This window comes from Anabrus simplex, chromosome 2, assembly GCF_040414725.1.
Source record: "Anabrus simplex isolate iqAnaSimp1 chromosome 2, ASM4041472v1, whole genome shotgun sequence".
NCBI lineage: Eukaryota > Metazoa > Arthropoda > Insecta > Orthoptera > Tettigoniidae > Anabrus > Anabrus simplex.
This window is the reverse complement of record NC_090266.1, coordinates 42,827,344-42,839,543: the sequence shown is the minus strand read 5'-3', so window position 1 is coordinate 42,839,543 and position 12,200 is coordinate 42,827,344. Positions and strand designations below refer to the sequence as shown.

The following is a 12,200-nucleotide window of genomic DNA, read 5'->3' as shown; positions in this document are numbered from 1 at the left end:
AGTACAGTCTGTCACTTTTCCTAAGTTTCTGTTTGACTACACTGAAATCCATGTCACTGGGGAGATACGAATGTCCATGCTGAGGAAAAAATAGTGTGATTGTATGAAACCGTCCATTTGCCACTAGCATTAACCATAGCATGATTTTTATTTTGTCCCCAAGCACCATCAGCAAAGATATGCATGTGCCTGATGTTTTTATGTACACATTCGTTAACATTATCCATAAAGAGTGAGCACACTTCATTCGGGCCTTTCTTTGCAACACCCTCGAGGTAAATGTAGAAGCGAGCTTTGGATGATTTCAGATCATGTGTATTAAAAATGTTAACCAAAAGCTGTCACAGTTAAAATGTTTCCTGTACTGGAATATGTGGTAACTGAAGACTTTGCATATAGTCCATGGCAATACCCGCAACATCATCTTCCACTTTACATTTTTCCAAAATTTGTTTCATGGTCTGGAAACATTTCTTCGCCCGACGTTTATGCACTAAAAACTCTGCGGCAGCTGCCCTCTTTGCGTTGTCATTGAGGGTTGTACTTCTGAGTTTTACTCCAAGCTCCTCACAAACACAGCAGTTATCCACCTGCGGTGTCCAAATTTCAAATCAAAGGTTTCATTGAAAATTTTCCTGTAGAATGTGTATTTCACATTCTTATGTGGGTATTGTTCCTTAAACATTCGCCACATGATGAGAACATTCAATTTAGGCCTGAGATATCTACATTCTCTACTCGTGTATTGAGCTTCTCGGACTGGGAATGAGTTAATGTGGTCCTCTATTGCCATAACAGTACTTGCAGACTTTGTATTACCGGACTGGTGTTTTCCTCTACGATCACGGAGATTTTCCAGCGACTAGCAGATTCCGAAGTCTTCTAACCCTGTCATCAGTGATGCCATAAACGCTTAAAAAAGCTTTTTTACAGACCGACACGTTCCCTCGAGATGCACTCAGCCAATAAACAAAGGAACTACCTTTCTGTCTTTTGTTATCTTGCTGATCACTCGGTAATCTTGACCTCTTCCTGGCAATATTCCTTACCTCTATCTTGCTTTGTAGGTACACATCCCGTTCATTTTTTGTCTCGCAGCCTATGAACTTGGAATACAATTCATCCGCATCTTCACGAGGAACTTTCGTAGTGATAGAATTTCCCTTGCATCTGTAAAATGAAGATCCAAGCAATTATAATTTCAATGCAAGCAATAAAATAACCTATAATAGAAAAGCGAAAGTGAGGTTAACTTACCCATGTGGTCTGCTTTCAGTGATAGTCCCCTTCCAATTCACATATTGTGCATTCTTTACTTGTGCTTTTTTTTTTTTCCTCTACTTCTCTCTTGTACAATTTGCCTTTAACTCCTTTTCTCTTCTTTTTAACTGTATCAAGATCCATTAAAGTACCCTTGGATTCAAACATGTTGCTTTGTCAGACATGAACTCAGATTAAATAACAGGAAACAATAATGAATCAATCAGGTCATAGAAAGAAGATGGCTGACAATGTGTGTTCTGTGCTCGGCAGATATCCTGTATGTCCGGGACATAAGGGGTTTTTCTGCACTTCATGAAAACTTCATTACCGGGTGAGTTGGCCGTGCGGTTAGGGGCGCGTGGCTGTGACCTTGCATCCGGGAGATAGTGGGTTCGAATCCCACTGTTAGCAGCCCTGAAGATGGTTTTCCGTGGTTTCCCATTTTCACACCCTGCAAATGCTGGGACTGTACCTTAATTAAAGCCATGGCCTCTTCCTACCAACTCCTAGACCTTCCCTATCCCATCGTCGCTATAATGCCTATCTGTGTCAGTGCGACGTAAAGCCACTAGCAAAAAAAAAATAATAATAATAATTTTTTGATATTTCAGCTAAGGGAGTGTGGACATATGGCACTTCTGCACAGTTTGTGCATCTTGGTATAACAAACTCATAACGGCCATAAACTCATTTTGGCCAAAATGTGGACATGGGGGTTTCTGCATTTTGTAATTCAAATGTGTTTCACAGTGTTATCATACAAGTCATTAATTTCTCTCTCTTACAGACTGCAATTCGTAGTATGGTGTACATACTCAGCCAACAGAAACAAAAACATACGAGGATTCCTATTGATCCAAGTGTATTTCCTGGAGACGATAGGGATTCTGGAGCGACAGGCAGCTTTGTAAATCCAGGTGTTCGTCAAGACAATCGCTGGCTTCTGTACAACAGTAAGACTGTACCTGTTAATGAAGAACAATGGAACGAGCCAAGATTTGTCCATAAACTCCACATTGGATACTACTTTTGGCCTCGGTAAGTTAGATCTTCTGAAACACTAATCTAAAAAGGGAACCTAAATCATTTAAAATGGCATATGCCATATTAAGTACATTAAATAACCTAACAGGTAAAAACACATTTGAGTATTAATTTTAGAAAATATAGAGGTGTAAATTCAGTGTCTGGGATGGGTAGGATTAGAATTGCATTTGATGAGAATTAAAATTAAGTGGAGAACGGAGCCCACTACAGTTGTCTAGGCATGTGCCATGAAATTGCATGGCTGTTCTGCAGAAAGCAAGAAAATGGAGAAATATTAATGCAGAACAGACAAACCTCATTTATTAACCTTAGAGATATAGAAAACTCCAGTGTTACCGCTTTTGTAAATCATTGAAATGCAATGTTATATTATCACATCAAACTGTCTGTGGTACTTTTCTGGCTTCCGCAGATGCCCAGGTGTCAGAATGTAGTCCTGCAGCAGTTCTCTTATGTGCTAGTAAACCTGCAGACTCGAGGCTGAGTATATTTGAGCAGCTTCAAATACTATCATATTTAGCGTTCAGAAGGTCAGCACCTCAACCATCTGTGCCACTTAGCTCAGCAAATTTAATTGACAAATATGGAGTTATTTGCTTCTGCGCAATTATTATGAAGGATGTTCAATAAATTCTGAGACTAATGTTCAAAAGTCTTGAATAGGCAGTTGCACTGTCATTTAGCGGCTCGATAACCACCAGGTGTTACACTTGTCAGAACTCAACTGCTGCCCGTCAGTTGCGTCTTGAATATGGTTGTAGCTTGATGCGCCTCTAAGTTTACAATGGCAGAAAGACAAGAGCGACGTTATGCAGTCGTGTTTTGCATTCTTTTGAATGCTTAAAGATCATCATAGAGCTTATGGTGACTCTACAATGTTGCTGCCTGTTTCTGTTGGCATAAAGCTTTTAAAGATAGAAGAGAGAGTTGTGAGCTGTTAGGAGGGGAGCGGACTCCTTGTCCTTACCGAGATCACTATCAATACTGCGGCTGTATTCTAGACCGAGGTCTGTCATGTGACCATTAGAGAAGTCCAATAAGTGCTGAAAATATCCATGGGAAGTGCTCAAACCATTTTAAAGGACCATTTGAGGATGGAAACCTTTTAACATAAGAAATTTCATCTTAATTTATCTGTATTGAACTGAGTTTGCAAATACTTATAAAATCTGAAAGGTTCCACCTATTCAATACATATCAAAGTTGTCTGATTGTATTACAACATAATCACTTTATTAGCAGTGCTAGTTTCAATGTTTTTACAATACCATGATCAGTTGCGTTAAAGTAAAGAGAAACCAGCAATTAATATAAAATACATCTCAACATTATTTACACAACTTGTTCCTTTAGACATTACATTCAATTATAAATAGATAACATTGACTTGCTTTGAGAAAACTTATGTCCATGTGTGTAGAAACAAGGTATGGGAAGCCGTACAGAGAAAAGGTGTCGAGGAACAGACCATAGAAAGAGTGAAGGAGATATACAATGGGAGTGTCAGTTGTGTGAAAATAAGAGGAGAGAAAACAAGCTGGTTTTAGTAAAAAGGTGAATTAAAACAAGGAAGTGCTCTGTCACCTTTGCTCTTCGTAGTAACAATGGATGAGATAATGACAAAAGTGGCAAGAAAAATTGGAGAAGGAAAAATGAAAGTGATGATGTTATATAATAATAATAATAATAATAATAATAATAATAATAATAATGCTATTTGCTTTACGTACCACTAACTACTTTTTCGGTCTTCGGAGATGCCGAGGTGCTGGAATTTAGTCCCGCGGGAGATTTTTACGTGCCAGTAAATCTACCGACACGAGGCTGACGTATTTGAGCACCTTCAAATACCACCGGACTGAGCCAGGATCGAACCTGCCACGTTGGGGTCAGAAGGCCAGCGCCTTAACCGTCTGAGCCACTCAACCCGGCTGAAAGTGATGATGTTTGCAGATGACCTGTTAGTCTGGGGAGAAAATGAAGAGGATATCCAGGAACAGGTAGATGCTTGGGTAGATGAGGTGGAACAATATGGAATGAAATTTAATGCCCAAAAGAGCGAGATAGTGATCACAAACAGAAAGAAGGAGAGACCCACGAGAGGGATATTGCTTGGAGGGGAACAGCCCAGAAAGGTAGAGAGTTTCAAGTACTGTGGAAGTATCATAGAGGAAAGTGGAAGGAATGATAAGGAAATAATCGAGCATGGAAGACAAGCAGGAGCATTGCTGAAAAGTGTCAGAAGCCTGGTTTGGACCAAGGATATCCCTCAGAGAAGCAAAAGGGTGATATAGAGGATGTACTCTATACCTATTTTGACGTACGTAGCGGAGACTTGGGTAATGAGGCAGAGAGCCGTGTATAGAATACAGGCAAGTGAAATGAAATTTCTGAGAGGCAGGATAGGAGTGACAAGATTGCATAAGATGAGAAATGAGAGGGTTCAAGATATAGTAAAAGAAGAGTCAGTATAGAATAGGATACAGGCATCTAGACTTAGATAGTATGGACACATGAAGAGAATGACAGAGGAAAGGATACCAAGGAGGATGCATGAAATGGAGGTAACAGGTAAACGACCAAGAGGCAGGTGGATAAAAGGAGTGGAAGAGTGTGTACAGAGAAGAGGAGAACACTGGGCAAGAGTGACTAGGGAGAAGTGGTGGGAAGACAAGAGGAGATGGAGAAGCTTATGTTCCAAGCAGACCCGGCCAACAGCTGGAAGCTGCAGATGATGATGATGATGATGATGGATGCTACGAGGGTAATTCCAAAATTAAGGTCTGCTATATTTTTTTATAAATATAGAACTCTGTTCATGTGGCTGTTGGTCACAATATTGTGAAGAGTGTTTCCCGTGCTCGCATATAAACGTGAGCACGCCACACTAAGGCACCCAGTCTTGGTTTGGCAGCCATTGAGAATGGAGCTCACGTTGGATGTTTCCGCGAAGTGCACGCAGTTATTCGTTTTTTTTTACGCAAAAGGTACCGAGCCGATGGAAATCCATCGCCAATTGACGGAAGTGTATGGTGAGTCGTGCATGGATGTCAAAAATGTTCATAAGTGGTGTAGAGAGGTTGCAGCCAGTCAGATTGAAATTCACGATAAACGAACAAAGGAGTGGAAAGACCGCCAATTTCCGTCAAAACAGTCGTGAAGGTTGAGCAAATTGTGCGTGAAGATCGGCAGATCACCCTGGATGATCTCTGCACTTTGGTTCCTGAGATGAGGTTCACAACTTCCTGAACAGCATGGCGGCGAGCTGGTATGACATGGGCACACAAAAACTGTCACAGCGTCTACAAAAATGCATTGACCGAAATGGTGATTATGTAGAAAAATAGCTAAATGTTCAAGCTGTAAAAGGATTTAAACCATTGTAGAAATAAACAGGTCTATGTATTTATAAAAAAAAATAGGAGACCTTATTTTTGGGATTACCTTTGTATTTTACTCCATTAATTTAGGTACTTTGTAGAGACTGTAAACAGTGTTATTTTTCCAAATTATGTAACTATGTACTGTATGTTGTGGTTAAGTGTAAGAGAGGACCGTGAGCCCTAACTTTGCCACATAAAAGGCATAAAATAAATAAATAAATTAATTAATTAATTAATTAATAGCAATGGGAATTAAAATATTCATGGCATAACTAATGCAATACCCATTACAGTTGTGGAATGAACCACCAAATTAAATACATGAAATAGAAAGTACATCAGTGTTGTCGTAAAAACATGAAGATGGTTTTCCGTGGTTTTCCATTTTCACTCCAGGCAAATGCTGGGGCTGTACCTTAATCAAGGCCACGGCCACTTCCTTCCCACTCCTAGCCCTTTCCTATCCTATCATCGCCATAAGACTTGTGTCGGTGCGACGTAAAGCCCCTAGCAAAAAAAAAAATGGTTCATGAAGAATTGGGGACAAGAAAAATGTTGGTTTTTTGTAAGTTTTGCCTACTACATTACACCAAGATGCTGCAGAACTTAATGCCATGTTAAGTAGCTCAGGCAGTAGAGCGCAGACCTTCTGATCCCTACTTGGCAGGATCAATTCTGGCTTAGGTGGTATTTCAAGGTGCTCAGATATGTCAGTCTCATGCCTATTGATTTACTGGCATGTAAAAGTGCTCGTTGAGGACAAATTTCCAGCACCTTGGTATCTCCAATAACCATGAAAATATAGCTAATGGGACGTAAAATGAATAAGAGCGATTATTTAACTTCTTTCATCAGTGTCGATTCTAAGTTCCAGTCCTGGTTACTGTGCAGTTCTGTCAGGGTACCAGAGTGACGGGAGTAGTTCTTCACCAGGCTGCCATTGACACTTCCTAATTGGGAATGGCATAGATCTCAAGCAACTTATTGAAGTAGTCCATGGTTGGAAAAAGATACTGATTTCTAGTGCCTGACTCTGGGAAAGGTCCTATTATATTGATGGAACTGTTGCTGACCTGTTGGAACTTCCACTAAGCCCAGGCTGCCTTGGACATTGGGCTACCCTCAGTGATGTCATTACATGCTTGTCATTGTCCCAACTCATCTTCTTGCAGGATCTGTCCATCATCCTTTTTCACAAGCTGCTCCCTCCCGAGGACCCAATTCCAGCCTTCTGCTGCAACAGCTGTCTCGTCTCAGATGTCCTCTGTACCTGTCTGCCTCTCAACCTTCTGACAATGGGTGCAGTCCTCAGGACATGTTCTCCTGGTCAGTGTCAGTGTTGCAGTGTTTCCTCCCCTGCCACTGTTTGGCCGTGAAGTCATGCTTTGCAAGTAATCAATATCATTATGAGTCCGTATTGAAATTCTGTGTACTTCTTAAAATTACAATTATTATATCATCCACCTTTTCAATACAATACAATTTTAAGAAGTCATGCTCTGTAAGTGTTGCACTTAATAAGCTGTCTGCCCTCCATATTTTTAAAGTCCAAGAGCCACATCATGGCAGAATGCTGAGCGCAGAGATCAAACTGCTGACTGTACAGGTGCTTGTAGAAGTACTCCAGGCTCTTCACAATGGCCAGTGTTTTAACACATTTAACATGGTGCCTGAGCTGTGCTCAGGCTCCCTCATTTACTGCCATATGCGGTTCCCAAGCGGCGGTCAGGTATGGTTTTCTTAACTAATAAATAATTGCTTGTCGGAAATACGTCAATGTCTTTTTCCGTAAACATTGTCCAGTTATGTAGTAAACATAAAAATGTACTCAGGAAGGCCGGAAACGAGAATAATCCCATTACAACATTGGTTTGTGAACTTTGTGGCAACTTAGTAGGGCAAAGTCATATCATCTACAGTATGTGGACTGATTTTACACAAGCCCGGCATTATTTGATGATTTTACAATGCTTAGTAAAGCTAAGGGTTCCACCTATTCAATACGTTATCGTAATGGTCTATTTAGAACATCACATATTTATTTAACTTATCATAAAATACATCTTTGGGACCGGTTTCTGCAATCCACTATGCCATCATCAGCCATTGAGTTTTTTTATAGCAAGGAACATTCAAAAATTTAAAAATATGCAATAGCAAGTCCTATTCTTACATGAAAAACATTAAAAATATAGCTAAATAGCATAGGCCCATTGTACTATACAAATAACATGTCTTTTTTGAAAAATACAATATTATTTAGTGCATCTAAAATTATTTTTTATATATAATTGGCAAAGTCTATGATTTGGTGTACCTTATGTACAATAGAATCATGTAAAATTGATAAAAGAATCTACTTTTGCCATTTAAACCACAGTTTTAAAACAACAAGTCCTATTTTACATGGAAAATATTAAAACTTGGCTAGTTAGTATTAACCCTTTTTTATGTTATACAAGTAACATGTCTTGTTAAAAAATATAGTATTATTTGGTGCGTCTAGAATTGTTTTTAGGTGCTTAAAAAGACTATGGTTTGATATAGTTGATACACAGGAAATTTTCTATAAAATTGATGAATGTTTCTATAAAAACCTCTGTCATTTTTTAAACACAGTTTCTTAGTTCCTCATAATATGCGACTTGTACTGTTTTAGATAATAAATACAGGTTCTTCTTCCTTAAAACTTATTGACACAACAGTCTGTTTGACTATGTAAGGAGTAGCAGATTCTGATGTGTTTTTTCTTGTTTGAGTATTTGAACCTTGCTTCTAGTATTTTCCAATGTAAATAACTGTGTGGCTGAGGCCGAAACTATGGTTAAGATCTTGAATATTATTTTATGTGCCAGATGGAAATGGGCCGTAAATAGTGTTAATCTCGAACCAGTACGGACCTAAAAAAGGAAATAGTGAAATGAGTATGAGTTATTGAGAACGATACGCGGTACTATAGAAAAGAATTGAAGATATGAAACTCACCTCAGGTTGAATGTAACAGCGTGCAGAGAGAGTGAGGAACAATTTTATAGAAAATTTCCTGTGTATCAACTATATCAAACCATAGTCTTTTTAAGCACCTAAAAACAATTCTAGACACACCAAATAATACTATATTTTTTAACAAGACATGTTACTTGTATAACATAAAAAAGGGTTAATACTAACTAGCCAAGTTTTAATATTTTCCATGTAAAATAGGACTTGTTGTTTTAAAACTGTGGTTTAAATGGCAAAAGTAGATTCTTTTATCAATTTTACATGATTCTATTGTACATAAGGTACACCAAATCATAGACTTTGCCAATTATATATAAAAAATAATTTTAGATGCACTAAATAATATTGTATTTTTCAAAAAAGACATGTTATTTGTATAGTACAATGGGCCTATGCTATTCAACTATATTTTTAATGTTTTTCATGTAAGAATAGGACTTGCTATTGCATATTTTTAAATTTTTGAATGTTCCTTGCTATAAAAAACTCAATGGCTGATGATGGCATAGTGGATTGCCGAAACCGGTCCCAAAGATGTATTTTATGATAAGTTAAATAAATATGTGATGTTCTAAATAGACCATTACGATAACGTATTGAATAGGTGGAACCTTTAGCTTTACTAAGCATTGTAAAATCTTGAGTCAATACGGACAAAAAATGGAAGTTTTTAATACTAAATTATTTGATGAGCTACGGAAGGAAAAAACCCTTGCGATGGGTGCCGTAATGAAAAATAGAAGGGGGCTTCCAAAAGGCCTCGTGAATTTCCCACTGAAGGCATACGTACATACATACATTAAAGACTGTTATGCCTATCAGCATTCAGCCTGCAAGTCTCAGTGAATTTACTAAACGTTGCCACAATCCCCTATTTGCAGCTAGTGCTGTGGCCTCATTTAGTTCTATACCTCTTATCTTTAAATTGTTAGAAACTGAGTCTAACCATCATCATCTTGTTCTCCTTCTACTTCTTTTACCTCCATAATAGAGTCCATTATTCTCCTAGGTAACCTATCCTCCTCCATACGCTTCACATGACCCCACCACCGAAGCCGATTTATGTGTACAGCTTCATCCGTCGAGTTGATTCCTTACTTAGCGTTTATTTCCTCATTCCGAGTACCCTCCTGCCATTGTTCCTATCTGCAATCATTCTCACTACTTTCATGCCTGTTACTTCTAACTTATGAATAAGATATCCTGAGTCCACCGAGCTTTCGCTCCCGTAAAGCAAAGTTGATCTGAAAACAGGCCGATGTAAAGATAGTTTCGTCGGGGGGCTGACTTCCTTCTTACAGAATACTGTTGATCGCAACTGCGAGCTCACTGGATTAGCTTTACTGCACCTTGATTCAATCTCATTTACTATATTACCATTCTGGGAGAACACACAACCTAAATACTTGAAATTATCGACCATCTCTAGCTTTGTATCACCAATCTGACATCCAATTCTGTTGAATTTCTTACCTACTGACATCAATTTAGTCTTTGAGAGGCTAATTTTCATACCATACTCATTGCACCTATTTTCAAGTTCCAAGATATTAGCCTGCAGGCTTTCGGCGGAATCTGCCATTAAGACCAAGTCGTCAACATAGGCCAGACTGCTTACTACATTTCCACCTACCTGAATCCCTCCCTGCCGTTTTATACCTTTCAGCAGATGATCCATGTAAACTACGAACAGCAAAGGCGAAAGATTAGAGCCTTGTCTAACCCCTGTAAGTACCCTGAGCCAAGAACTCATTCTACCATCAAATCTCACTGAAGCCCAACTGTCAACATAAATGCCTTTGATTGATTTTAATAATACTTTAATTCGATAGTCGCCCAGTATGCTGAACATAAACACAACTGCCTATTCCTTTCGTAGCATTCTTCAATTACCTGGCGCATACTGAAAATCTGATACTGACAGCCCCTCTGTGGTCTGAAACCACACTGGTTTTCATCCAACTTCCTCTCAACGACTGATCGCACCCTCCCTTCCAAGATGCCAGTGAATACTTTGCCTGGTATACTAATCAATGAGATACCTCGATAGTTGTTGCAATCCTTCCTGTTCCCTTGCTTATAGATAGGTGCAATTACTGCTTTTGTCCAATCTGAAGGTTCCTTACCAACACTCCATGCTAATGACGTATACTTCAGCATTTCAGGTCTAATTTCATCTATCCCTGCTGCTTTATGACAGTGGAGTCTATTTACCATCCTTTCTGCTTCCTCAAGTGTAATTTCACCATCATTTTCCTCCTCCCCATGAGTTAGGCTGTTCGCAACACCACCAGGAAGGTTTCCTTTTACGTTGAGAAGATTTTCAAAATATTCCCTCCACCTCTCCATTGATTCTCTGGGATCTTTTATGAGTTCACCTGAATTACTCAAAACACTGTTCATTTCCTTTTTCTTTCCCTTCCTAAAATTCTTCATTACTGTCCAGAAAGGTTTCCGTGCTGCTTGACCTAGCCTTTCCAGCGTTATTACCAAAATCTTCCCACGACTTCTTTTTGGATTCAATAACTATTTGTTTCACTCTGTTTCTTTCATCTGCGTACAAATCCCTGTCTGCCTCGGTCCTTGTTTGGAGCCATTTCTGATGAGCCTTCTGTTTATATTTACAAGCTGCTCTCACTTCATCATTCCACCAAGATGTTTGCCTTTTCCCATCTTTAAACACAGTCAATCCTAGGCATTCCCTTGCTGTTTCTACTACAGCATCCATGTATACCGCCCATTCTCTTTCTATATCCTGAACCTGTTCATTGTCTACTGTTCAAAACTTCTCAGTAATCATATCCATGTACTTCTGTCTAATTTTCTCGTCCTGGAGATTTTCTACCCTTATTCGTTTGCAGACAGATTTAATGTTAATCAAGATCTATATCATCTGATGGCCAGGCAGGCATCAATTTTTGAAAATGAGACCAAGTCTTTCATAGTGCATTGGCCCTGCCGGTGGCTCCAAGTAGCCTACGAAGTGGCCGCCACGGTATGCACTAGCCATGCGACTTGGTAGGTGTGCTATTTACCAACTGTTGAGCCCAACTTAGCACACTGGGGCAAAATTCTGGCAACCAGGAATGAGTTAGCTGGGAAATTTGTAATGTCCAATAATGGACCAACTATATTTTTATTATAAATTTACTCATTAAGAACAAATATTTCATGTTCGCTATGGAAATCAAGATCTTTATCATCTTTATCATCTAGCACATAGTGTTTTGGCCTGGACAGTCAAGGTATAATCTAGATTTGGTGCAGCAGAAAAAGTGAAGCCAGATGTTGTCTTAGATTACAATAAAAACAAACTTGGTGTTAACCACAACAACCAGTTACTAGCTTACTGTCCATTTGGTAGAAAAACTTTGAAGTGGTAGAGGAAAGTATAATTTCATCTCTTCACCGTGGCAGTGGTCAATTCCTTCATTCTGTACAAGAAATAGGGAGATAACAATAAGATTTGTCATCTGGATGAGTACATGAAGGCTCTTACAGCTG

The 12,200-nt window shown here is 39.0% G+C and overlaps 1 protein-coding gene across 1 annotated transcript in view; it reads left to right on the top strand.

Annotated features, from left to right (window-relative positions):
* Nucleotides 1–12,200, top strand: part of LOC136863441 (proteasome activator complex subunit 4A) — a 1,047,550-nt gene that overhangs the window by 621,052 nt on the left and 414,298 nt on the right. Inside the window, exon 24 of the mRNA XM_068225934.1 lies at nucleotides 2,051–2,301. Within this exon, the coding sequence (XP_068082035.1) occupies nucleotides 2,051–2,301 (251 nt within the window). The remainder of the gene's footprint in view (nucleotides 1–2,050; nucleotides 2,302–12,200) is intronic.